Here is a 24593-nt window from a genome sequence, read left to right as displayed (position 1 = left end):
CCCCATCCCACCCATGGTGCTCCCATCACACCCGGGCTGCCCCTGTCCCCCACCCCAGGAATGCTCCGGGGACATGCCCACCCCTCCCCGCACTGGGAGAGGATCCTGCCATGATGGGACAGACTCATCCAAAACCCCTTTTCCTCCTTTTTTTTGTACAGGGTGGGCTCGTTCCCGCACGGCCGGCGGGGTGGCACCCAGCGGGGCTCCATCCATCACCCCCGAGGCTGCATTGTCCCGGTGCCATCGCCCACAGCCCGGCCGTGAACCCCAGTCCCAGGCACCTCCAGCAGCCCCCAGACCCCCGGCCCGCAGCCCCCGCCGCCCCCCGGCCGCGCAGCCCCTCGCTCTGCGCCACAAAGCTCCTTCAGTTGCTGCGCCTGAAATACTCGATGAAAAGGCTTTTGTACGGTCGGGATCGCTGGTGACCCCGGTCCCCCCTGCCCAAGATTCCCAAGGAAAAGCAGGAGGCAGCTGCGGGGGGCCGTGCCGGCTGGCCCTTCCCTCTCCCGGCCCTCCAGATGTTTTATTGCCCTGCGTTTAATTAACATTTCCAGCCACGTGCTCAATGGGGAGCTCACATCTGCCCCTTCTTCCCGCTCCGCTCCTGCTCTGGGGGCTCATGGAGCAGGGGTGTGGATGTGTCCGGGGGTCTGGGACACAGAGTCCCGGGATGCTAAAAAATATAAATTATCGCCTTATGCATTATTTTTGCCCATATTTCCCGTAAATAACCCTCGAGGCGTGAGGAGATGACTGGTTCCCAGCAGGGCACATGTGGAGGTGCCACCCAGTGCTCTCCAGGTGCCCCAAAACTTCGCCCTCCTAAATCCTAAAAAAGGCAGCCCTGCAGTTTTGGGGTATTTCCCAACATTTTTGTGGGTCCTACAAACACGGGAGAGCCTCCTCGGTGGGTTTCATCCATGGGGATCCTGGTGTTCTGGGGGATCCATGGAGTGGGGGATCCTTGGTCCCCCTAGGAAATCTGGACATCCCAGAACCCTCGGAGACCCCAGGACCCTCCATCGCTCCATTCTCCATCTCCCACCCATCCCACCCCCCAGCAGCGGGGCAGGGCAGGGGGACAACGAGCCGCGAATGTCCCATCAGCGCGTCCTGGGGACAGCGCCCGTGCCTCGGGTCACCTCCCGGGACCCCCAAGATCACCCCTTCGGGAGGGTCTTTGCCACGGGGTGGGGGCGAGAGGCAGAATTCTGACGATTTTGGGCTAAAATTGAGCCGCATTTACACCCTAAAGAGCTGCAGGCTCCGAGACGCTCCCCGATGAGCCCCTCTCGGGCTGGGAAATGAGGGAAATACTCGGAAATGGCGAATTTCGGTCCCGGGGGCTGCGTCTGTCTGCTCGGAGTGGGGGGGGGGGGGTCTCCCTCTCGGGGGTCTGTTATTTTTGGGGGGGGTCTCCCTGTCGGGGAGGGTCCGTTATTGGGGCGCGCTCTCCGCTATTTGAGGGGCGCTCTGTATCAGGGGCGTGGTCTGTCCATGCAGGGGCGTGGTCTATCCATAGAGGGGCGTGGCCTATCCATCAAGGGGCGTGCTCTAGCGAGTGGTGGGCGCGGTGTAGCGTCTCATGGGCGTGGCTTAGTTGGGTGGGGCTGTCCGGGGCGGGGCCGGGCGCTTCCGGGGCGGGGCCGGGGACATGGGAGGGGCCGTGCCGGGGGCGGTGCCGGTAGCACCGGCGGGGCGGGGCCGGGGTGGTGCGGGGGGCGGGGCCCGTATTGCCGGCGGGGCGGGGCCGGGGGCGGTGCGGTAGCATGGGGGCGGTGCCGGTATTACCGATGGGGCGGGGCGGCACCGGGGGCGGAACCGGCAGCACCGGCGGGGCGGGGCCGGGGGCGGGGCCGGTATCACCGTTCCTTGGGGCGGTCCCGGCAGTACCGGGGGCGGGCCCCGCTGCCGGCGGGCGGAGCGGGCGCGGCCATGGCGCTGAACCTGGCCAAGAACGGGCGGGCGCTGCAGGAGGCCTACGGGAGCGTGGTGGCCGCGGGCAGCCGAACCGACTGGTGCGGGACCGGGGGCACCGGGGCGGTACCGGGATGGGGATGGAGGGGGATGGATGGGGAGGGGGCGAGGGGGTGCTGCGGTGGGGGATGGGATTGGGGGATGGGGAGGGCAGATGGGGTGATGGGGAGGGGATTTGGGGGGATACGGGGTGGGTGAGAGGGGTTGTGGGGGGCTCAGAGGGTCCCTGGGGATCTCAGGGGGTCCTTGGGGGTCTCAGGGCGTCCCCGTGGGTTTCTGCACCTCAGAATGTACCAGGGGTATGTGAGCACCCCAGATAAGCACTAAAGCTGGATGAAAATCCCATTTCTGCCTTGATTTTAGGGCTCTGTTCACCTACGAAGGCAACAGCAATGACCTGCGAGTGGCCGGCTCTGGAGGTGAGGATTTGGGGGACCATCCTCCTGTTTCCAGGGTTTGAGGGCTGGTTTTGGGGACCATCCCCTGTTTCAGGGATCTGGGGACTGATTTTGGGGACCATCCCCTGTTTCCAGGGTTTGAGGCTGATTTTGGGAGCCATCCCCCTATTTCCAGGTTTTTGGGGCTGATTTTGGGGTCGATCCCCTAATCCTGGCTGCTCCTTGTGTTTGAATCCCGGGTTTGGGCAGGGCCCCTCGCTCAGCCCTGACCAGGCCCTGACCCTGCCCAGCGCTGCCAAAGCCCCTCGTGCCCCGTTCCCTCCTTCCTGCCATTCTTTTCCCTTTGTTGTGTGTCTGATACACCCCTGCCTGGGGAGCCTCAGCCTCCAGGAAGCAGCAGCTCCATGTCCAGGCTGGGATTTGCATCCTCTCATCCCTCCCCAGCTTCTGCCTCAGTTTCCAGGAGCTTTTCCCAGCCTGTGGAGGCTCCTGGGTCTGGGGGAGCCCAGGGCTTTGGTGCTGGGGAGATTTGCTGAGGAAGAATCTTGCTGGGTCCCAAATGAAGATTTTTGGAGTATTTTTTGGGGAGTTTTTGGGGTATTTTTTGGGGAGCTTTTGGGGTATTTTTTGGGGAGTTTTGGGGGGCTGCAGAGGGCATGCCCCGAGCTCCCCCCATCATTCCCTCACCCACCAGCTCCAGAGTTCCAACCCCCAGCTTCCCTGCCGGGTTTGGAGCCAAATTTAGAGGCAGGCCATGAATGTTTAATGGCAGAGGGAAACGATCCGGGTGGTTCTGCAGAGCAGGGCAGGGCGAGCTGTGCGGGGCTCCCTGTTCCTGCCAGGCTGATAAGGAGCAGGGGCTGCTCTCCCACTCCCCAGGGCTCACACAGCCCAGCATGGAGGGAGGATGGTTTTGGGATGAAAGAGTGCATTTTTGGTGGCTTTCCTCCTTTCCTGTGGTTTGTTGGTGTGGAGGGAGCGATCTGTTCCCTTCCCATTGCCTCTGCCTGAGCCCTGGGTGGGATTCTCCCTTTGGGGTTCACTCCCAGCTCCCCAAAGCAGCTCTGGGACTCTCCAGGTGGGTGTGACAGGGACGGAAGCGTTGGGGCAGCAGTTTCCCCATGGTGCACTAACAGGACCTTGCCCCTTTTTGGTTCCTGCTCTACTTCCCATCTTGCAGAGCAGGAACAAGGCCCAGCCAGTTCCTCCCCAGCCCCATTCCCCCTCCCTGAGTGTTCCTGAGCGTGGCTTTGTGCAGGAACCCGTGGGCAGAGCTGGCGTTGAAGCTCCTGATGGGTCAGGGGGTGTCAGCAGCTCCTTCCCCCTCTCCCTCACCTGGGTGGGGTCCTGGATCTCAGAGCCAGGTGGGGTTTGGGGAGGCCTGAGGAAGAGGAGCGGGGTGATGAAGGCTGCTGGGGGTGGGTGGGCAATGCTCAGGTTTTGTGTTCTCAGAGCAAACCCGGGCTGGGGGCAGCCTCCAGCTCATGGAGAAGCCTGGGGGAAGCAGGGCTGGGAGGGCTCTGGGGGGCTCTGGGTGCCCCCCCAAGCTCAGGGCAGGCTGGGCTCACCCTGTGCTCCCTCCCGGGACAGAGGGGGGCTTGGAGGAGATGGTGGAGGAGCTCAACAGCGGGAAGGTGATGTACGGCTTCTGCCGCGTCCGGGACCCCAACTCGGGGCTGCCCAAATACGTCCTGGTCAACTGGGTGAGTGGGGACACCTGGGGACAGCAGGGACAGGCTTGGGGACAGCTCTAGGTGAATGGGGACAGGCCTGGGGACAGCTCTGGGAGAATGGGGACAGATGGGGACAGCTGGACAGACCTGAGGATAGCCCTGGGTGAGTGGGGAGACACCTGGGGACAGCCCTGGGATAGCCCTGAGTGGCTCAGGTGGGCTGGGGAGGGGCTCAGGTGGGCTGGGGAGGGGCTCATGCACCCCAAGGGGCTCAGGTGAGCTGCTGGTGTCCCCTGCAGACAGGTGAAGGTGTCAATGACGTGAGGAAAGGAGCCTGCGCCAACCACGTCAGCACTGTGGCCAACTTCCTCAAGGTGTGAGCCTGCTCTGCCCTCCCTTCAGTGAATGTTTTGGGTGGGGGGCCCTCAGACCACCCCCTCTGCCCCCTGCCACCCTCAGGGACACAGGGGCACATCCCAGGGCAAGTGGGATGCAAGGAAGGAAGCTGCATCCTTCCAGCAGAGCCCCTTGCCCAAATGATCCCCCTGGGCATCTCCTCCTGTTCCCTGCCCTGGGAGCTCTGGGGCAGCTGCTGGGTCTGGGGGCTCCCGAGGTCAGCCCTGAGCCCCTGCTGGGTCTGGGGGCTCCCAGGCTCACCCTGAGCCCCTGCTGGCTCCTGTGCTCAGGGCGCTCACGTCACCATCAACGCCCGGGCCGAGGAGGACGTGGAGCCCGAGCTGATCATGGAGAAGGTGGCCAAGGCCTCGGGGGCCAACTACAGCTTCCACAAGGAGAGCAGCAAGTTCCAGGACTCGGGGCCCCAGGCGCCCGTGGTGAGCTGGGGCAGGGGGGCTGCTGGGGCCTCTTTGACCCCGCGGTGGAAGGGGCGCCCTGGGCATCAACCCCTCTGTGGGATGCTCAGCCTGGGGAATTAAAGGGTCCAGGAGGAACTTGGGGACCTTGCCAGGGCCTGAGGGGGTTCTGGTCCATCCAGTGCCAGCCCTGCCATGGCAGGGACACCTCCCACCATCCAGCCTGGCCTGGGACACTCCAGGGATGGAGCAGCCTCCTGTGCCAGGGCCAGCAATTCCCCATTTTTGGCAAGGTGCACATCGCTGGCCTCACCCAGCCCAGCCCTCCTTTAAACTGTGGGGCAAAGCATCAGGTTATGGGAACTTCTCAACTTCTTCTCAGGGAGGTCCCAGACCGGGCTGGTTTGGGCTGATTTGTGACAAAAGGTGCCAGAAAGGTGTTTTATCTGTGTCTGCTCAGGGCTCTGTGTACCAGAAGACAAACGCCATGTCTGAGATCAAGAGGGTCAATAAGGACAATTTCTGGGCCAAAGCAGAGGTGGGTGAACGTGAGCACGGGGTGTCTGGGGATGGCTGGAGGTTGTTCTCCAGTGTTATTCCAAGTCCTGCTGCTGCCCTGGGTGCTCCCCGAGCTGCAGGTGCTGCTCCATCCCCTGTGTCTCACCTGGGCCTGGCTCGGGGAGGGAGGGCTGGGCTGGATCCAGCTCCCAGCAAACCCCAGCTGGGCGGGGAAATGGGTGTTTGACTCTGCAGGGCTGCTTCCTCTTCCCTTCCCTTGCACCTTGGGGTTTTATGGGGTTAAACAATAACCTGTGAACCTCCTGGCTGGGAAAGTGCCCTGGGATCCACCAGGGGTCCCAGGACCTGCTGGGTGTGCCCCCCCTGGGATGTGCCATGTCCTTGGGCTCCACCATGTCCCCCAGGATGTGCAGTGTCCTCGGGGTCCACCACGAGCCCCAGGGACGTGCTGTGTGTCCTTGGGATGTGCTGTGTGTGTCCTCCAGGATGTGCTGTGTGTTCCCCAGGGACGTGCTGTGTGTGCCCAAGGACGTGCCATGTCCTTGGGACCCACCGTGTCCCCAGGGACGTGCTGTGTGTCCCTGGGATGTGCTGTGTGTCTCCTGGACCCACCGTGTCCCCCCAGCCCTGCCCTGTGCCCCGGAGTGCAGAGGGACAGGGGTCTTGGAGCCCTGGCAGCGGGACCCCTGCCCCTGCGAGCCCCCAGCATCCCCCACCCCTGTGAGCCCCGTGCCCCATGTGCCCAGCACCCCCCAGCCCCGTGCCCCCAGCACCCCCCAGCCCCGTCCGTGCCCGGTGCCCGCAGAAGGACGAGCAGGAGCGGCGGGAGCAGGAGCGGCGGCGCGCGGAGCAGGAGCGGCAGCGCCTGGAGCAGGAGCGGCGCCAGCGGGAGCTGCGGGAGGCGGCGGGGCGGGAGCGGCTCTGCCAGGCCCGCGACAGCGAGATCGACGCGCACAAGTGAGCGGGCCTGGGGCTTCAGAGCCTGCCCTGCCCTCCGGGGTGGCCCTGGTGCCGCTGTCCCTGCCCCTGTCACAGCCTCTCTGAGCTGCCCCCACTCCTCAGGGTTTGTTCCTCAGGGAGGGGAGGGTTCCACACATTGCCCATGCTGGGATTCCTGTAGGGAATCTCCTCGAATAGAACAGAGGGATCCTGATCCAGCTGTGCAGGGAACATCTCCCTGGCTGCTCGTCCAGCTGAGCCTCCCTGCCCATGAATCCTGCCCCAGGGCTCTCCCAGTTCTGCTCCCCCAAACCCATGGCCCTGTTTTTGGGGTGTTGGAGCCCCAGGGAGCTCCAGCCCCACAGGGAAGCCTGCCCAGCTCCCATATGGGGTGCTCACGTCCCTGTCCCCAGGGAGGAGATTTCCCTGGAATGATCCCAGTGCTTGGAGCAGCTCCTGCTCCTCTCCTCGAGGGTGGCTGCAGCACCTCGTCCGGCCCTGCAGTCAGGGGTGGCCTTCACTTCACCAGGGGCTATTCCTGGAGCTGGGATAGTGGGGTGAGGTCTCAAACGCTCGTTTTTAACCCATTTGTCCCCACAGGAGACTGCAGCAGCAGCAGGAGGCTGAGAGCAGGGACAGGGAGCAGCAGCAGTGGGTGAGCTCTGTGCTGGCCCCAGGCGAGGGTGGGGGGCACAGGGCGAGTGGAAATGGCCCCCAGGTTACCCAGGGGAGGTTTAGGTTGGATATTGGGGAAATTCCTTCATGGCAAGGGCTGTGCAGCCCTGGCAGGGGTGGAGTCCCCATCCATGGGGGATGTCACAGCTCTGGGGATGCGGCACTTGGGGACATGGGGCGGTGGTGGCCGTGGCAGTGCTGGGGAGCAGCTGGACTCTGCTCTCAGGGGTTTTCCCACCCAAAATCGTCCCCTGACCCTGTGACACCAAGCCCAGAATTCCCTCATCTGCCTCCCAGACCCAGGGCTCCCTCCTCATCCTCCCTCCCTGGGGCCCGAGGGGGGCAGGAGGGCTGGAGAGGGGCAGGTGGCTCTGGCAGGGGTGACCCAGCCCTGTCCCCATCCCCTGGTGGCCCAGCCCTGTCCCTGTCCCCATCCCTGTCCCCTGGTGCAGAAGGAGCACGCCGAGGAGGATGAGGCTCGCCGGGGCGTCAGGAGGAGCCAGTCGGTGGAGAAAGCCCAGGTGGGGAATTCACCTGTCCCCGGGGCAGGGGGGGCTGCTGGGCCCTGTCCCCTGTGTCCCTGAGCCCTGACTGACCCCGTGCCCCCTCCCCGGGCAGGAGGCAGCCACGCTGATCGCGCAGAGAGCCGTCAACCCCCGAGACATCTTCAAACAGAAGGAGAGAGCGGGGCCAGGGGACACGGGGCTGCCAGCACAGCCAGGTATGGCTTGGGGACACTGCCAGGGGCTGCCAGCACAGCCAGGTATGGCTTGGGGACACAGCCAGGGGCTGGGGACACAGCCAGGGGGCTGGGGACACAGCCAGGCATGCTCTGGTGGTTCAATCTGTTAACCCCAGGAAAGCATCATTATCGCAGTCTGTCCCAAATGAATGAATTTCCCCCAGATTTTTGCGCTGCCCCAGCCAGGCAGAGCCCTGTGCTGTCAGCAGGGCCTGCTCTGATCTGATCTCTCAGGCAGAAATCAGGAAGTTTGCAGGGCAGAGCTGAGAGCAGCTGAGGAAGTGGCTGTGACCCGTGACACACCTGGGTGAGGCCTCTGCCTCCTCTTCCTCTTCCTCATCCTCACCCAGCCCCCTCCAAAGCACCTTGGATTGATCCCAATAATCGCTTTCACTTGGTGACAGGAGCAGGGTCCCTGTGCCTTGGGCAGGCACATCCTGGGTGGGAGAGGAGGGGATGCCAGGCTGGGAAAGTGTCTGTTTTGGTGGTTGAAAATGTCTTTTTTGGTGGTTGAAAATGTCTTTTTTGGTCACGAGGAGAGACTGACTTAGAGGTGTTTCCTGGAGGAAAGGCAGGTAAATGCCCTGGAGTTGATCAGAGATAAGGGCAGGCAGGAGTCCTGGTGCTGGCAGGGCTGGTGCGGGAATTCTGCTCAGCTTTTGTTTGGTTTGGAGGTGGAGATGAGGCGATAGCAGCCCAGGTGCCTCCTGCCACAGGAAACAGGACCCAGTTTGCATCATCCCCTCCCAGTCTGCCTGTGGCCTTCCCTCCCAGCGCCACCACGGAGGGAGAGCCAGGGGCTGCAGCTCTCCCTCCTCCACAGAAATACATTCATTTATTCATTCATTTCATTTTTAAATTTCCCCTTGGCTGCCGCCGCAACCGGTTGCCAAACTTGTTTTCCACAGCCAGGGCTGGAGCTGGAAAATCCTGCTTGGGAGGGTGAGGCGGCAGCGTGGGGGTGCCCTGGGGGCAGCCCCCTCCTCTCTCTTTGTGTGACTCAGTAATGTGGGGGTCCCCAGGCAGTTTGGGGGTCCCTCCGTGAGCAGCCCCCGCTCTCCCCCCAGGCAAGCTGCGCAGCCCATTCCTGCAGAAGGAGCTGGACCCCAGCCCAGCCTCCCCCAGCAGGGACGTCTGGGGGTCCCCCCCGGCCTCCCCAGGCCCTGCAGCAGGTTGGTGCTCGGCTCCCTGCTCTCCCCAGGGCTGTTCCCCTCCTCTTTCCACTGCGTTTCTCACAAATTTGGGCATCTGGAGATTCCGTTTGGGTTTTGGGCTCTGCCTGCAGCCAGGGCTGAGGGTGGTGCTGAGGATGAGGATGGTTCCTGCTCGTCCTCAGGTGCCAAGGCCAGGCTGGGCACTGGGGTTTGGAGCCCCTGGGACATGGTGAGGTGTCCCTGCCCAAAGCAGGAGGGATCTTTTGGGTCCCTTTCAGCCCAAATCATTCCAGGATTCCATGTGCTGATTCAGACTGGGTATCAGGGGTAAATTCGGACTGGATATTGGGGGTAAATTCAGACTGGATATTGGGGGTAAATTCAGCCTGGGTATCAGGGGTAGATTCAGACTGGATATCGGGGGTAGATTCAGACTGGATATCGGGGGTAAATTCAGACTGGATATTGGGGGTAAATTCAGCCTGGATGTGAGGGTGGTGAGCCCCTGGTGCAGGTGATACCATGGATGTCCCTGGCAGCGCCCAGGCCAGCCTGGGCAGGGTTTGGAGCACCTGGGGCACTGGGGCTGTCCCTGCCCTGCCATTTCCCAGTGCTCTGGGCAGGAATTGGTTCCAGGGCAGGGCTGGCTGTGCCCAGAGCTCTGCCCGTGTGCTGTGGGTGGCACTGAGGGCTGGCCCTGTCCCCAGATCACGGAGGCACAGCTGGGCTGGGCTGGGGTCTCAGAGAGCACCCGGCCCCAGCCCGGTGTCCCCAGGCCACTGTCACCACTAGATGCTGCTCTTGGCCAGGGCTGTGCTCCAGCTCCTCCCTCCATGGCAATCATCCATCCTGAGCCAGTTTGTGCTCATCCCTCCCCTGCCGGGGGCAGATCTGTGCTGTGCCCGTCCCTCTGCTCCCCAGACCCCTCCTCACCCATCCCTGCCTGGGCAGGGGTCCCCAGGATGAGCCTGGGGTGGCCCCAGCCTGGACCAGGGCAGGGTTCAGGGGCTGGCCGGGGTGACAGAGCCCTGGTTCCTCCTCAGGACGAGACTCTGGCTACAGCTCCGGTGTGCCGGGCTCCCACGGCGAGGAGAACCTGTACGAGGAGCCCCCCGAGCCCGCGGCCATCTACGAGGAGCCCCCCCAGGTGAGTCTGGGGCCTGGTTTGGGTGGGGGAGCGTGGCTTGTCCCGTCCCTGGGATGAGCTGGGACTGAAATCTGAGCTGAAATCACTGGAAATGGGGGAACCTCAGGGGTGCTCAGGATGTGCCACTGGAACTGAAATCTGTGCTGAAATCACTGGAAATGGTGAAAGCCCAGAGCTCAGGGGTGCTCAGGATGCCCCTGTGTGGCAGCGGGTGCTGCTGTGTCCCATGCTGATGGCCATTCCTGGGCGTTGTTCTCTCCCCTCCCACCGTTCCACTGCTGATTCTGCTCTCCTCTGCCTGCTCTCATCAGGAGCCAGCTGCCGATGCCAAGTACGACTACAGGGTGGAGTACCAGGAGTCCCCAGACCTGGCGGGGAAGGGGCTCTGTGCCCGGGCCCTGTATGACTACCAGGCTGGTGAGACCCCTGAGCTGCTGCTGCCCTTGTACCAGTCCCTCCCCAGCTCTCCCGGAGCCCTCCTGACCCTGCAAGGGTCTCCTGGAGCCTTCCTGCCCCAGGGAACATCCCCATCTCTCCCAATGTGTCCCCATGGCAGAGGGGCTCCAGCCCTTGGGGCAGCTCCACATCCCCGTTACCCTGTGACCCCGGGGCTGGGGTGGCTCAGGCGCTCTGTCCCCACTGTCCCCTGTGTCCCCTCGCAGCTGACGACACCGAGATCTCCTTCGACCCCGAGAACATCATCACCAACATCGAGATGATCGACGAGGGCTGGTGGCGCGGCTTCGGCCCCGACGGCCACTTTGGGATGTTCCCCGCCAACTACGTGGAGCTGATCGAGTAGGGGCTGCTGGGGGGCTCCAGACCCCCGGGGCTGCTCCGGACCCTGAGCCCACCCAGCTCCAGCCTGGCTCTTCCAGCGACACGTGGCTTTATTTCTTTATTTCTTTATTTCTCTCTTTCTCAGTGAAGTGCCATTCCCCAGTCCCTCGGCAGTGGAGCTGCCCCCCATCCCTCAGGGTGGGAAGGAAGGTCCCATCCCACCCTGAGCCCTCCTCCCTGGGCTCTGGGGTGTGACAAATCCCTCACGGGAATTTTCAGGGAACAAATTCAAGAATTACCTCCCCCCTGTGCTCCCTCCCTGTAACCTTGGGCCTGCCACAGCCACACTGGACGTTCCCGAGCTCATTTCATTGGGGAAGCTCATCAGAGCCATTCTGGGGTCCTGCAGGGTCTGACACGAGCAGGAGAGTGACTCCTGGCCCTGCAGCGCCCTGAGCTCACACGTGTGCTCACCCTGTGATCTCCTCCCTGCCCTCCCCCCTTCCCTCACCCCAAACCTGCTCTGGGGTTTGAACTGGGAGTGAAATCCTCCCCTGCAGCCTGGCCAGGCGCGTGGGACCCCTCCCCACCCCAAACTCACTGTGAACAAGGAAAAGCCCAGCCCTCCCTTAGGAGTTCCCTGCCCTGCTGTCACTTTAGGAACAAAAGGAGAGAAAGGCTTGGGGGGTCCCAGCTCAGCCCCCCCTCTGCAGGGCTGGGGGCCGTGGGGGCTTCTCTGAGTCCTGCCTGAGCTCATTCTCCTCCCTGTGCCCCGGGCCCTCCCCAGCATCAATAAAAGGGCTTTTCTTTGGTGATGGCTGCAGCAGGCTCCTGCCGGCGACTGGGGAGGAGTGAAGGGGTTTGGGGAGGTGTAGGGGAGCCCCCCAGCCCCGGGCAGCCCCCCCCAGCCCCGGGCAGCCCCCCCCAGCCCCGGCAGGCCCCAGCATTGCCAGGGAGTGACTCACGGCCGGGGGGGGGGGACACACACATGTAACGGGGCCGAGCTGCCACGTGGCCCTGCCACCAGCGGGGCCCGGGGAGCCTGCGGGGCCGGGACGGGGGGGACACACCCGGGTCACCCCCAGGGACCACCGGGGCGGGCTCAGCCCAGCCTGAGCCCCAACCCTGCGGCTGGGGGGGGTCACACGCGTGTAATGTGTGTGCAGAGAGTGTGCCCTGCATCCCCTGTGTGTGCAGAGAGTGTGCCCTGCATCCCCTGTGTGTGCAGAATGTGTGCCCTGCATCCCCGGCATCGTTCCTGTGTGTGCAGAGAGTGTGCCCTGCATCCCCTGTGTGTGCAGAATGTGTGCCCTGCATCCCCGGCATCGTTCCTGTGTGCACAGCATGTGCCCTGCATCCCCTGCGTGTGCAGGAGCCCCGGGCAGTGCCAGGCGTGTGCAGGGTCCCTGTGCCCTATGTGACCCATGATCCATGTGCAGAGTGTGTTCTCTGTGTGTGTGGCATCTCGTGTGCACAGTGTGTACAGGGGGTGCTGGGGTATGCGGTTATAGGGGTATGGGGCTGCAGGTGTTGCCAGGTTTGGGGGTACAGACGTACAGGCTCTGCCGTGTGCCCGCCCGTGCTGGGAGCGCGGTGCCGGGGCCGGGCTGGTGGCACCGGTGTCCTGCCGGTCCCCGCGAGTCGGGCCCCGCACGGCTCCGGTGTGGGCTCGGTACCGGTCCCGGGCGGTGCCGGTGCCGGTGCCAGTCCCAGTGCCGGGTCCCAGGCAGTCCCGGTGCTGATCCCGGTGCCAGTCTCGGTGCCGGTGCCAGTCCCGCGCGGTGTCAGCGCGGGTTCCGTGCGGGTTCCCAGCAATGCCGGTCCCGGCGCCAGTCCCGGTGCGGGTTCCGTACGGGTCCCAGGTAGTCCCGGAGCAGTCCCGGTGTCGGCGCCCGTCCCGCTCGGTGCCATCCCGGTCCCGCCCCCGGCCGAGCACCGCCCCCCGCCCGCCCTCGCGGGGCTCTCGGGGCTCTCCGGTACCGGGCCCGGTGCGCGGCGCGATGGTCCCGGCGGGGCCGCCCCGCTGCTGCCTGCTGCTGACGGCCGCGCTGCTGCCGCTGCTGCCGGTACCGGCACCGGGAGCGGCCCCGGCGCCCCCCGCGCTCACCGACGCCGAGATCGAGGAGTTCCTGCGGGGCTTCCTCGCTCCCGGCGACGGCGGGGACCGGGACGGGGACGGGGACGGCACCGAGCTGGGTTTTGGCTCCGAGCTCAGCACCGGCACCGGCACGGGTGAGTGATGGGCACCGGGATCACCGGGATCCGCACGGGCCGGGCCGGCCCCGCCGCGCTCACCCCGCCCGGCCGCCGCTCCCGCTCTGTCCCCGCAGGCGCTCCGGGGCCGCTGCCCGAGCCCGAGAAACCCAGGAAGGGCAAGAAGGAAAAGACCCCCAAGAAAGCCAAGGAGAGACCCCGGGGGCCCAAAAAGGACAAGGACAAGGACAAGGAGCGGGGCAAGAACAAACCCCCCAAGAAACCCAAGGAGAAGCCGCCAAAAGGCTCTGAAACCCCAGCAAAAGGCTCAGAAAAAAACCCAAAAGGGTCTGAAAAAAAACCAAAAGGCTCTGAAAAGCCCCCAAAAGGCTCCAAAAAGCCCAAGGAGAAGCCACCCAAGGCCACCAAAGCCTCTGGCAAGAAGCCACCAGTGGCACCGAGCCCCCCCAGTCTCCAGCAGCCCTGGCAGGGCAGGGAGGATGGAGAGGTACCCGAGCTCCTGGAGCCTTCACACAAGGAGGAGGAGGATGGAGGTGTCCGAGGTGAGTTTTGGGGATGCCCATCTTGCCCCTGGCGGGGTTGGGGTGGGGGTCTCAGCCCAGCAGAGCTTCACCCACACCCTGGCAGCACCCCACAGCTGTGTCCCCATGGGTTTCCCCTCTGTCCCTCCATTGTCCCCCACTTTCCTTCCCGCTGTGGGGCAGGACAGGGCCTGGGGCGGCCGTGCCAGCCCCTCACTCTGTCCCTGTCCCCAGCAGAGCTGGAGGAGCCCCCAGAGGAGCGCTGGGGGCCGGGCCGGGAGGACTGGAGCCCTGAGCCAGGTGAGGGCCCAGCCCCAGGGCCACCCCCTGTGTCCTGGGGACACTACTGGTGTTGGGACTCCCTCCCTGTCCCCAAATGCCACCTTCCTGCACCCCTGTGTCACCTTCCTTTGTCCCAGCACCATCTCTCTGCTCCCAAGTGTCACCCCCTGTATGCCCCAGGGTCACCTCCCTCCTGTTCTCAGGTGCCACCTCCCTGCTGTCCCCTGCCTCACCCCCCGTGTCCCCTCTCTGCAGAGGTCCCCGAGGAGCCGGAGCCCCCAACCCTGGACTACAACGAGCAGCTGGAGCGGGAGGACTACGAGGACTGTAGGGAGCTGGGCTGGCACGGGGGCACTGGGAGGGCAATGGGGGCATAGGGGACATTGAGGGGCACTGGGCACGTCCCCCTGCCCCCAGCACACACCAGTGCCACCCTCTGTGTCCCCAGTCGAGTTCATCCGGAGGCAGCAGAAGCCCCCCAAGCCCCCGGGCAGGAGGAGACCCGAGCGGGTGTGGCCCCAGCCCGAGGAGGAGACACGTACGTGGGAGGGGGGGACACGGGAATGGCACCCCTCGGGGTGACCCTGGGGACGGGCCCCAGCCTTGGGAACCCAGGGTGACATTGGGGACCCAGGGTGACACTGGGGACTGTCCTCAGCCTTGGGAACCCAGGGTGAGAGCCTGCAGGGGCATGGGGACCCTGCGGGGACATGGGGACCCTGTGGGCCCCTCGCTGCCTCCCCATCCCCAGCACAGCCCCTCTCCCGCCCCAGCAGAGCCCGAGGAGCCCCCCCCGCGCCCCCCCCCGCAGCCGCTCCCGCCGCCCCCCCTGCCCGGCCCCGTGACCGAGGGCGACTACGGCGAGGGCTTCGAGCCGCCGGACTACGACGACTGTGAGTGAGAACGGGGGGACGGGGAGCCCCAGCACCCCAAACACCCCAAACACCCCCATCCCTGCCCCCCGTCCCTGCCCCCCATCCCTGCCCCCCCATCTCCAGGCTGCCCAGCCCCTCCTGTGCCCCCCAGGGTCCTACGGGCTGCCCCCCCCCACCAAGCCCCGCGAGGAGCACCCGGACAAGGAGGACGGGATGGAGACGGACGAGGAGAAAATCAGAGCCTGTGAGAGGGGTGGAGGGGCTGGGGGGTGGGCAGGGGGGACACGTGTGCCCCAGGGTCGGTGGCAGAGCCACAGGGAGGGTGGCATGTCCCTGGGACTGGTGTCACATCCCTGGGACTGGTGTCACCTCACTAACAGCAAAGCCCAAGAAAGAGGAGGAGGAGGAGGAGGAGCGCTGGGCAGAGGAGAAGGGCCAGGACCGCAAAGGTGGGTGCCAGCCCCCACTCCTGTCCCCTCACACCTGTCCTCGTCCCTGCCCCCTCACTGTGCCTTCTCCTTTGCCAGGAAAACCCAAAAAGCCAGGAGGAAAGAAGTGGGATCCAGATGAGGAGGAATGGGCCCCTCCAGCAGAGAAGAAAAGTGAGTATCCCCATTGCTGGGATGACAGGGACACCCTGCTGGGGCTGGGGTGAGCCCCTCACCCCCTGCTGTCCCCAGGGTGTCCCCCAATCGGGCTGGAGTCCCACCGCATCGAGGACGACCAGATCCTGGCCTCGTCCATGCTGCGCCACGGGCTGGGTGCCCAGCGTGGCCGCCTCAACATGCAGGTGAGGAAGGGCACCCCCAGTGCCCGCCCCACGGTGACAGCCCTGCCCCAGGGGTCACAGCGACACCCCCCTGCCCACGCCCCTCGCTGTCCCCAGGCGGGCCCCAACGAGGAGGATTTCTTCGACGGCGCGTGGTGCGCTGAGGACGACAGCCGTGCACACTGGCTGGAGGTGGACACGCGCCGCATCACGCTCTTCACCGGGGTCATCACCCAGGGCCGCGACTCCCAGATCCAGTATGGCCATCCGGGGCTGCAGCCGGGGATGTGGGAGGGGGCAGCAGCGTGGGGACCCCCGCCCCAACCTGTCCCTGTCCTCCCACAGCGATGACTTTGTCACCAGCTTCTACGTGGGCTTCAGCAATGACAGCCAGCACTGGGTGATGTACAGCAATGGCTACGAAGAGATGGTGGGGACTGTTCTGGGTGGGTGGCAGGGCAAACACGGGGAGGGAGCCCCTGGGGTACATCCCTCCCTCCTGGCAGATGTTTTATGGCAACGTGGACAAGGACACGCCGGTGCTGAGCGAGTTCCCTGAGCCTATGGTGGCGCGCTACATCCGCATCTACCCCCAGCGCTGGAACGGGAGCCTCTGCCTGCGCCTCGAGGTCCTGGGCTGTCCCCTCTCGGGTAACAGTCACCCCAAAGCAGCCTGGGGGCCACTGGGATGGGACCTCTGCAGCCATCCCCCGCTGCTCTGTCCCTGTCCCCCCCACAGCTGTCAGCAGCTACTACAGCCAGCAGAACGAGGTGACCTCCACGGACAACCTGGACTTCCGACACCACTCCTACAAGGACATGAGGCAGGTGGGCAGGGCTGGGGGGCAGGATCCTGTGTAGGGGATGGGACACCCCCGTGGTGGTGGGATCCTTCATGGTGGTGGGACCCTCCATGAGGAGAGGGCACATCTTTGGGGCACGGCATTCTCTGTGCTTGTGGGCACTTCCATGGTGATGGGCATCTTCATAGGGTGGGACCCTCCATGGGCGTGGAATTCTCTGCAGCTCTGGGCTTGTCCCCCCAGCACTGCCCCACCTCTCCCCACCCTGCAGCTAATGAAGGTGGTGAATGAGGAGTGTCCCACCATCACCCGCATCTACAACATCGGCAAGAGCTCACGGGGGCTGAAGATCTACGCCATGGAGATCTCCGACAACCCGGGCGAGCACGAGACAGGTGAGGGAGGTGGAGGGGCCGGGGCCCCCAGCCAGAGTCCCGGGTGTTTGCTGACCCTGCTGGGCCCTCCAGGTGAGCCCGAGTTCCGCTACACGGCGGGGCTGCACGGCAACGAGGCGCTGGGCCGGGAGCTGCTGCTGCTGCTGATGCAGTTCCTGTGCAAGGAGTACCAGGACGGGAACCCCCGCGTGCGGGGCCTGGTCAGCGACACCCGCATCCACCTCGTGCCCTCCCTCAACCCCGACGGCTACGAGCTGGCCCACGAGGCGGTGAGGGGGCCACGGGGCAGTGCCATGGGGCAGTGGGGGAGGATGTGGGGTGCTGGGATGGGATGGGATGGGAAAAGAACAGGATGCAGCTCCCCCCCTCACAGCTCACCAGTGCCTTGGGCTCCAGGCTGGGTACCTGAGCTGTGTCAGGGAAGGGGATGGGACCAGGAGTAGAGAGATGGGATGTGGGTGGTGGGACACAGCCCCCTGCACTCACTGGTGTCCGTCCTGGGCTGCCCGCAGGGCTCTGAACTGGGCAACTGGGCACTGGGCCACTGGACAGAGGAAGGCTTCGACCTCTTTGAGAACTTCCCCGACCTGGCGTCGGCGCTGTGGGCAGCCGAGGAGAGGCGGCTGGTGCCCCACCAGTTCCCCAACCACCACATCCCCATCCCGGAGCACTACCTGTCCGAGGATGCGGCGGTGAGTGCGGCACAGGGCATGGGGTGGGGGCAAGGTGGCAGGGGGTAACACCTCATGCCCCATGCCCCACAGGTGGCAGTGGAGACAAGGGCTGTGATGGCATGGATGGACAAGAACCCCTTTGTGCTGGGAGCCAACCTGCAGGGCGGGGAGAAGCTGGTGTCCTTCCCCTTCGACACGGCCCGGCCCAGCCCCCCGACCCCAGCCGCTGCCCCCCGCCCGCCGGACTACGAGGATGAGCGGCCCGAGCTGCAGGAGACCCCCGACCACGCTGTGTTCCGCTGGCTCGCCATCTCCTACGCCTCGGCACACCTGAGCATGGCCGAGACCTTCCGCGGGGGCTGCCACGCGCAGGACGTCACCGACGCCATGGGCATCGTGCAGGGCGCCAAGTGGCGGCCCCGGGCTGGCAGTGAGTTGGGGACAGGGGCCTGGCTGCCCCCCCACCCCACCACTGGCAGGGGAGCGAGGGGCTGGGCGGGCGTGTCTGTGCTCTTGCAGGTATGAATGACTTCAGCTACCTGCACACCAACTGCCTGGAGCTCTCCGTTTACCTGGGCTGTGACAAGTTCCCCCACGAGAGCGAGCTGCAGCAGGAGTGGGAGAACAACAAGGAGTCTCTGCTCACCTTCATGGAGCAGGTGTGTAGTGGGACGTGACCACAGCTGCCCCAGCTGTCCCACACAGCTCCACTCATCCCTCTCCCTCACCCAGACCCACCGGGGAATCAAGGGTGTGGTGACAGACCAGCAGGGAGAGCCCATTGCCAACGCCACCATTGTGGTGGGGGGCATCAACCACAACGTCAGGACAGGTAGGTGCTGTGAGGAGCTGGCAGGGCGCTGGCAGCGCTGTGCCACCCCCAGCCCACCCACCCTGCTGCCCCCCAACTGCAGCCAGCGGCGGGGACTACTGGCGCATCCTGAACCCGGGCGAGTACCGCGTGTCGGCGCGGGCCGAGGGCTACAACCCCAGCGTCAAGACCTGCCATGTGCTCTACGACATCGGGGCCACCCAGTGCAACTTCGTGCTGTCGCGCTCCAACTGGAAGCGCATCCGGGAGATCATGGCCATGAACGGGAACCGGCCCATCCGCCGCGTGGTGCCAGGCCGGCCCATGACGCCGCGCGAGCGGCTGCGCCTGCGGCTGCGCCTGCGGCACCGCATGCGCCTGCGGGAGCAGCTGCGGCTGCGGCGCCTCAACGCCACCACCACGGGCAGCCCCACGAGCAGCCCCACGGGCACCGGCAGCACCGCCCTGCCCTTCCCCTTCAGCAGCACGGCCTACACGCCCTGGAGCCAGGAGCCGCCCACGGCTGGCACCTGGGAGATGGACACCGAGACAGAGGTGGTCACCGAGCTGGTGACAGAGACGGAGGGCTGGGAGCTGCACACGGGCACGGCGCAGCCCCTCACCACGGCCGAGACCTACACCATCAACTTCGGGGACTAGGGACACTACAGTGACCCCTCACTGCTTCAAGCCACGGTCGGACGCTTTGGCTTCCAACACCTTCCCTGAGCCCAGGCAGCTGCTCCAGGTGGGCTCCAGCCCCTCACCTTGCTGCTTCCAAGGACTGCAGGCATTGCTGCCAACAGTTGGCTGCTGTCAGGGACATGCTGCCCCATCCCTCGGAGCCAGGCAGTGCCAGCCCACTGCCCATGTCCCTGTGGGGTGGCAGGGGTGGTACTGCTCTCCTGGGCAGGGCCCATGGAGGCGGGCACGGCCTTTCTCCCCTCCATACAGTTTTTGTTACACAAATAAATCAAGTTATATTGGTATGAACATGTGGTCCCTCCAGTGCTTCCCCAGCTCTGTCGCTCTCCCAGACAACAGAGAACGACAGTGAGTGCCAGGACCCCTTGAGGGGTGGGGGCTTGTGCAGTCTGTGCCCTCCCTGTGGTCAGTGTCCAACTTCCATGTCCCCGTCCTCAGAGTCAGCCCCGAAGCTGGAGAAGGTGATGGGCTGGCAGCTGAGGTCGCGCAGGTTGACGAGGCAGGCGGTCTGCGTGGCACTGAAGTCTGGCACCGTCACCAGCAGCACCCGCTGCCCCTCCTTCCCTGCAAGCACAGGTGGGTGTCAGGCAGAGGAGCCCCCCACAGCCCCAGGAGGGTCTGGGGGTGCTCTGAGACCCACCTTGGAGCAGCTTGGACTGGAAGCGGGGCGCGTTGCCACAGAAGTAGACGTGAGGGCACTCGGTGAGGATAAATGGGTCGGATTTGTAGAATGGGTAACAGCCTGGGGAAGATGGGAATTATTGGGGGAGCCCCTGGCAAAGCCCCCTCACTCAACAACCCTCCAGTCCTCACTGTACCCAGGGTGTCTGGGGCCGTGGGGCTGATGTGTCCTGCCAGCAGTGTCCACTCCAGGATCTCCAGGTAGTCGTCCATGCTGCTGTACTTGAAGATATCACTGATGTTCTGTCCCGATGTCCCTAAAAACCTACATTGAGGAAAGAAAGGGAGGTTGAGATGCTGGGCGTGCTGGGACGTGTCCCTCGGCCCCACGGCACTGAGAGCCAGCAGAGCTGGCAGGTTTGCCTACCTGACCCCGTCCAGGCTGGCCTGGTAGGGGTTGGTGACGAGGCGCAGCGTGGCGTAGGCGCTGGCCAGGGGCAGCATGCAGCGGTGCAGGGGCTGCTGTGGCAGCGTGTAGTTGGTGGGGTCAAACTCGCCGGGCATCACGTCCACGGGCACGGAGCTCTGTGGGCAGAGTGGGATCAAAGCCCCCGCCAAGGGGCTCAGGGCAAAGACCTGGTGTCACTGCTGCTCCTTTTCCCCAGGACGCCCCGCTCGGCTCCACCGAGGATCCCAGGAAAAGGATTTGGAGCTGCCTCCCCATGTGGGGTGCTCAGAGGGAAGCTGGGTGCTGGGGAAGGGGGTTCTGCCACCCTGCACTGCTACCCTGCCTCAGGAACAAGACTCCCTCTCCCAGAGGAACCCGACTTCCTGGCCAGCCCTGAGCACTCACACAGAGCTGCAGCAGGATCTCATCCAGCATCTTCACAGCCTCCACACTTGCAGCCTGCGTCTTCTTGGTCAAGTACTTGGCCTGGGTAAGTAGGCAGACAGTGAGGGACAGCCCTGCACCCCCTCTGCCCCCTCCCCACACCCCAGGCAAGGCTGCAGCCCCCTCCTTGCCGTACCTTGTTGATGGTGTCTCGGCTCTGGGTGTTCTGGCTCAGCAGATTCCCAGCCAGGATGACTCGGGTGATGTGGGCAGCACAGCTCTGCTCACCCTCTGCACCCAGCTGCCCCGTCACCACGTCCACCAGCAGCTGAGTGCTCAGCAGGGTCTCCCCGCTCATGCTGCCCAGCCCCAGCCCCGAAGCCAGCAGCACGAACCTGCAGGGATGGAGAGGCTCAGTGTGCCACACTCCCAAACCGAGGGGCTCAGAGAGCTGGGGCAGGGGACCCTGGCCCCCTGGCAGCCCCCCTGGCACAAGGATGCAGCAGGGACAGTGCCAGCCCCAGTGCTGCTGCTGCCTCACCGGTCAGAGCTGGGCCCGCTCCAGGGCAGCGGCGGCGGCAGGTCGGCCAGGCAGTGATCCTCCACCAGGAACTTGCCATCCTCTTCCTCACGGCCATACACAGCCACGATGGTCCCTGCGGCACAGCAGGCAGGCACTCAGCCCCAGGCAGCCCTCTCAGGGCCACCGAAGCCACGCTGTCCCTCACCTGTCACCAGCCTCTGCACATCAATGGCTCCCTCCAGCTTGATCCTCTGCAGCTCGTCCTCCAGCATCAGCTCGTCACAGGGCTGGATGTACTTGGGCAGGGGGGGCTGAGGCACCAGGTTGTGCTGCGAGGGCACAGGGACAGCTCTGGGGGCCTCAGCAAGGACCAGCAGCCCCAAGGACCCTCCCCAACCCCAGCCCCTCACCACCAGCTGGGGGAGCTGGAACCCCCCAGATGGGCTGGTTTCACTCACTGGGATAGAGCGGTGGAAAGTGGGCAGGGGACAGATGGACAAGGGGTGGGTTTAGACTGGATATGGGGAAGGAATGTGAGGGTGGTGAGGCCCCGGCACAGGCTGCCCAAAGCAGCCCCTGAGTCCCTGGAAATGTTCAAGGCCAGGTTGGACAGGGCTTGGAGCAACCTGGGCAAGTGGAAGCTATCCACACATGCTGGCACCAAGGTGGCATCCAGGGCCAGGCCATCCTGCTCAAATCTCCGCCAGTTCCCTGGCTACAAGGAACACAGGGAAGCCACAGTGAGCTCTCAGGTGTGCTGGCACAGCCCCTGAGCTGTGTGGAGGGGGTGAGCCCATTACCTCCTCGCTGATCTCCTGCAGGATGGAGGGCTGCAGCTGCATGGCCTTGAAGAGCGTCCCCACCACGCAGCACTTCTCTCCCTCCTGCAGCTCCGAGAGCCTCCGCAGGGCAATGTCCTCCCCTGTGGAGACACGGGGGTCAGCTCAGTGGCCCCGGGGTGCAGGCAGGCAGGGGCAGGGCTGGCGGCAGCAGCTGCAGGGCCCCAGTGCTGGGGAATGTTGGGAGCCTCCTGCCTTTCCTCTCCTCTCCTCGAGGCATGGCGCCCAGCAGACATGTGTGGGCCAGATGGGGCCGAGGAGCATTCCAGAGCCTGCGAGCCTGCAGGCATTTCCTCTGTGCTGGGGGGAGAGCTGGGTCACCGTGCTGTGCTCAGCTCCCACCAACAGCTCAGGGCCCCAGGAAGATGCACCCTGGGCATGGGGGCTGCTGCTCCTGCTCTCCACCCTGGGGATGACCCAAACAGATCACTCAGTGCCCCCAAACCTGACCCCTGCCAGGGCCAGATCCTCTGGCCCAGATCCCCGCTGGAATTCAGGATCCCCATCACTGCCAGAGAAGGGCTGAGAGGGCCCTGGGCTTCAGGCAGGGATCCACAGGGGATGCAGGCTGGGAGAGGAGCAAAATCTCCCTCACCACAAGGTGAGCCCAAAACTGGGGACCCAGAGGTGCTCCAGCCCCATCCAGGGTGTGTCCTCCCATGCAGGATGTGGCTGTGGGACTGTCATTCCCATTTAACCCAGCCTGTGAAGTCCATCCTGAGCCTGAGGCCGTGGAGAAGAGCAAGGAACCCGCTCCTGGTCTCCCCTCCCAAAACAATGCTGCCTGCCCCAGCTCCTCGTCCTTTCTGGGTGACATTTCTCCTCCCCAGAACCCCACTTTGCTCATCATGCGCTGCTGAACGTGACTCCTGTCCCAGGGAGAGCACCCCGCTGCCATCCCTGGCACCCCGCACTGGAAACAAGGCTTCCCGAGCCCAGGAATGCAAACACTCTGAGTCAGAACAAAAACAATCCTGGTGAAGTTTCTTATTTTTGGCTCAAGCTCCCCAAATTGTGTGTTTGGGGGGAGGGGGCTGTGCTCTCCAAATTTCTGCCTGCAGGCGCTTCCTGCTGGGAAACAAAACCCCAAAATCTGGTCCCATCCCAGGGCTCGGGGAGGTGGAGCTTCACAAACCACCGGGTCCTGTCACACTTGGCAGAGCCCAGCCAAGGAGGGACATTCGCAGTGGGACCAGCACTGGCTCTGCCTCCACACAGCCCACGGGGCTGGGGAGAGCACAAGAGCTGTGCTGGCCCAAAAGCTCCCACTCAAGGGGTTTTTGCCCATAGAAGGGCAAAGCTGAAGGAAATTCGATCTCAGGCCGGGGAGGGGGGGCAGAGCCCCAGCAGTGTTGCTTCATCCCGCGGACGGAAACTCTGAGCGAGGGTCCCACCCGCAGAACCACAACCCCCCAGGACAGGAAACAGCCCCCCCAGCACAGCCAGCACCTCTCACCCCCCCCGCACCCCACTTCCTGGCCTGGGCCCCCAGCCCCACCCTGACAAACCTCAGGCTCAGCTCCTGCTCCCTAAAGCATATGGGGGGACGTGACAATCGTGGTCTCCCTGCCCTGGGGCAGTTTTCTTCCCTTCCCTAAGGCAGTGCTTTCCCTGAGCAGTGTTTCCCCAGGGCAGTGCCTTTCCCCGGGGCAGTATTTTCTCCTGGGCAACGTTTTCCCTGGGGCAATGTTTCTTCCAGGGCAGCGTTTTTCTCAGGGTTTCTCCTTTCCCCTAGCAATTTTTTCCCCTGGGGCAGTATTTCCCCAGGGCAGTGTTTCCCCAGTGCAGTGCCTTTCCGCTGGACAGTGTTTTCCCCAGGACAGCATTTTTTGCAGTGTTTCCCCTCTCCCCCGGGGCAGTGCCTTTCCCCAGGGCAGTGTGTTCCCCGGGGCAGCGCGTTCCCGTTCCCCGCTGCTCACCCCAGCGGCCGCGGGCGCGGCGCTCCAGGCAGGGCCGCATGCCGGCCAGGCGCACGGCGTACACGTGCGCGTACTGCCGGCAGAAGCTGCGCTCGCCCAGCCGGAACGGCTGCGACAGGTCCGAGTAGGCGGCCACGGGCACCCGCGGGAAGGTGGGGGGCTCGCCCGAGGGGGGGGCCAGCAGCCCCTGCGCCGTGGGGGCCGCCCGCTCCGAGAACATCCTCGGGGTGCGGCCACGGGTCTGCAGAACAAACCGGGGAACTGAGGGTGCGGGCACCACCCGGTCCGGGCCTGCAAAACAAACCGGGGAATTGAGGGTCTGGGTCGGGCCCGGCCACCACTGTCACCCCAGTGACACCCCCCGAAAATGATCCTTCCACCTCCAAAATACAAACCGCGCCCGGGTCTGACCCTCTGTGCACGCTGCAGCCCCGGCCCCCCTCTCCTCCCCACCCAGGGCATCCCCAGACCCATCCTGGTGACCGCACCATCCTCTCCCACGATCCCCCCCCGAGCAGGACGCCTGAAGCCCCCACAAAGTGCACTCGGCCTCCGGATCCCCGCAGCCCCCTCTCCCAAAGGGACCCAGGCCCTGCACAGCCCCCTGGCCGTGCCCAGCAAACACAGTCCCTGTGGCACGATCCCCCTCCCCGCGGCACCGCGAGCCCCCCAGACCCGCAGCCGCCCTCAGGCTGCGGCCCTCACAAGACCCCCCCAGCCGGGTCTCCCTCGCTCCCAATCGGGCACAGCCGCTCGGCCGCGGCCCGGGGCTCCCGCCGGTCAGGGGTCCGAGGCCGATCCGTACCGGAGGGGGGGTCAGATGCCGGTCCGTGCGGGGTCAGGGGTCAGAGGCCGGTCCGTGCCGGGTCAGGGGTCAGGGGCCGGTCCGTGGGGGGTTAGGGGTCGCAGGCCGAGGGTCGCCGCCGGTACCGGGGCCCGCCATGGGGGCGGGGCCGCGGCGGGAAAAGGCGCGAGGCCGCAAACACGGAAG

General features: G+C 65.0%; 3 protein-coding genes across 8 annotated transcripts; 2 read left to right on the top strand and 1 right to left on the bottom strand.

Annotated features, from left to right (window-relative positions):
- The first annotated feature begins 1895 nt into the window (after positions 1-1895).
- DBNL (drebrin like) lies at positions 1896-11634 on the top strand. Of its 3 annotated transcripts, none has more exons than XM_064731177.1 (14): positions 1896-2021; positions 2344-2399; positions 3969-4081; positions 4351-4425; positions 4738-4884; positions 5324-5401; positions 6188-6339; positions 6922-6976; positions 7449-7517; positions 7615-7717; positions 8806-8910; positions 9936-10039; positions 10351-10456; positions 10702-11634. In XM_064731177.1, exons 1-14 carry the CDS (start codon positions 1939-1941, stop codon positions 10839-10841), a joined length of 1386 nt encoding a protein of 461 aa, XP_064587247.1. In that variant the 5' UTR covers positions 1896-1938; the 3' UTR covers positions 10842-11634. The 3 variants fall into 3 exon arrangements, with proteins under 3 accessions (XP_064587247.1, XP_064587246.1, XP_064587248.1); XM_064731176.1 differs by having other exon boundaries at positions 7413-7517; XM_064731178.1 differs by lacking the exon at positions 8806-8910 and having other exon boundaries at positions 7413-7517.
- Positions 11635-12534: 900 nt separating this feature from the next.
- On the top strand, positions 12535-19156 carry AEBP1 (AE binding protein 1). Of its 4 annotated transcripts, none has more exons than XM_064731284.1 (21): positions 12535-13051; positions 13150-13575; positions 13789-13854; positions 14092-14163; positions 14285-14374; positions 14613-14729; positions 14863-14955; positions 15092-15160; positions 15239-15313; positions 15392-15501; positions 15598-15737; positions 15826-15910; positions 15987-16131; positions 16220-16308; positions 16555-16678; positions 16751-16947; positions 17191-17370; positions 17443-17782; positions 17872-18011; positions 18085-18184; positions 18267-19156. In XM_064731284.1, the coding sequence occupies exons 1-21, from the start codon at positions 12634-12636 to the stop codon at positions 18821-18823; spliced, it is 3633 nt and encodes a 1210-aa protein (XP_064587354.1). In that variant the 5' UTR covers positions 12535-12633; the 3' UTR covers positions 18824-19156. The 4 variants fall into 4 exon arrangements, with proteins under 4 accessions (XP_064587354.1, XP_064587352.1, XP_064587355.1 ...); XM_064731282.1 differs by having other exon boundaries at positions 14610-14729; XM_064731283.1 differs by having other exon boundaries at positions 12536-13051; positions 13792-13854; positions 14610-14729.
- Positions 19118-24591, bottom strand: POLD2 (DNA polymerase delta 2, accessory subunit). The gene is made up of 11 exons (XM_064731292.1): positions 24408-24591; positions 23603-23893; positions 21645-21766; positions 21050-21173; positions 20863-20977; positions 20518-20716; positions 20343-20423; positions 19917-20074; positions 19687-19814; positions 19509-19610; positions 19118-19432 (listed from the first exon to the last, which is right to left on the bottom strand). Exons 2-11 carry the CDS (start codon positions 23820-23822, stop codon positions 19275-19277), a joined length of 1407 nt encoding a protein of 468 aa, XP_064587362.1. The 5' UTR covers positions 23823-23893; positions 24408-24591; the 3' UTR covers positions 19118-19274.
- Positions 24592-24593: the final 2 nt, after the last annotated feature.

This window comes from Zonotrichia leucophrys, chromosome 22 (genome assembly GCF_028769735.1).
Source record: "Zonotrichia leucophrys gambelii isolate GWCS_2022_RI chromosome 22, RI_Zleu_2.0, whole genome shotgun sequence".
Classification (NCBI taxonomy): domain Eukaryota; kingdom Metazoa; phylum Chordata; class Aves; order Passeriformes; family Passerellidae; genus Zonotrichia; species Zonotrichia leucophrys.
Note: the sequence above shows the minus strand (reverse complement) of the source record. Positions and strands in the feature narration are given on the sequence as shown.

What these genes read in the sequence shown, in the direction of transcription:
- AEBP1 (XM_064731282.1), top strand. Translation starts at nt 12,634, where the DNA reads ATGCCGGTCCCGGCGCCAGTCCCGGTGCGGGTTCCGTACGGGTCCCAG. An exon ending in GGAGGATGGAGGTGTCCGAG is followed by an intron (nt 13,576 to 13,788) that starts GTGAGTTTTGGG and finishes CCCTGTCCCCAG; the next exon opens with CAGAGCTGGAGGAGCCCCCA. An exon ending in TGCTCACCTTCATGGAGCAG is followed by an intron (nt 18,012 to 18,084) that starts GTGTGTAGTGGG and finishes TCCCTCACCCAG; the next exon opens with ACCCACCGGGGAATCAAGGG.
- DBNL (XM_064731176.1), top strand. Translation starts at nt 1,939, where the DNA reads ATGGCGCTGAACCTGGCCAAGAACGGGCGGGCGCTGCAGGAGGCCTAC. An exon ending in CGGGGCCCCAGGCGCCCGTG is followed by an intron (nt 4,885 to 5,323) that starts GTGAGCTGGGGC and finishes GTGTCTGCTCAG; the next exon opens with GGCTCTGTGTACCAGAAGAC. An exon ending in ATTTCTGGGCCAAAGCAGAG is followed by an intron (nt 5,402 to 6,187) that starts GTGGGTGAACGT and finishes CGGTGCCCGCAG; the next exon opens with AAGGACGAGCAGGAGCGGCG.
- POLD2 (XM_064731292.1), bottom strand. Translation starts at nt 23,822, where the DNA reads ATGTTCTCGGAGCGGGCGGCCCCCACGGCGCAGGGGCTGCTGGCCCCC. An exon ending in TGCAGGAGATCAGCGAGGAG is followed by an intron (nt 21,174 to 21,644) that starts GTAATGGGCTCA and finishes GTGCCCTCGCAG; the next exon opens with CACAACCTGGTGCCTCAGCC. An exon ending in CCAGTCCAAGCTGCTCCAAG is followed by an intron (nt 19,433 to 19,508) that starts GTGGGTCTCAGA and finishes CTGTGCTTGCAG; the next exon opens with GGAAGGAGGGGCAGCGGGTG.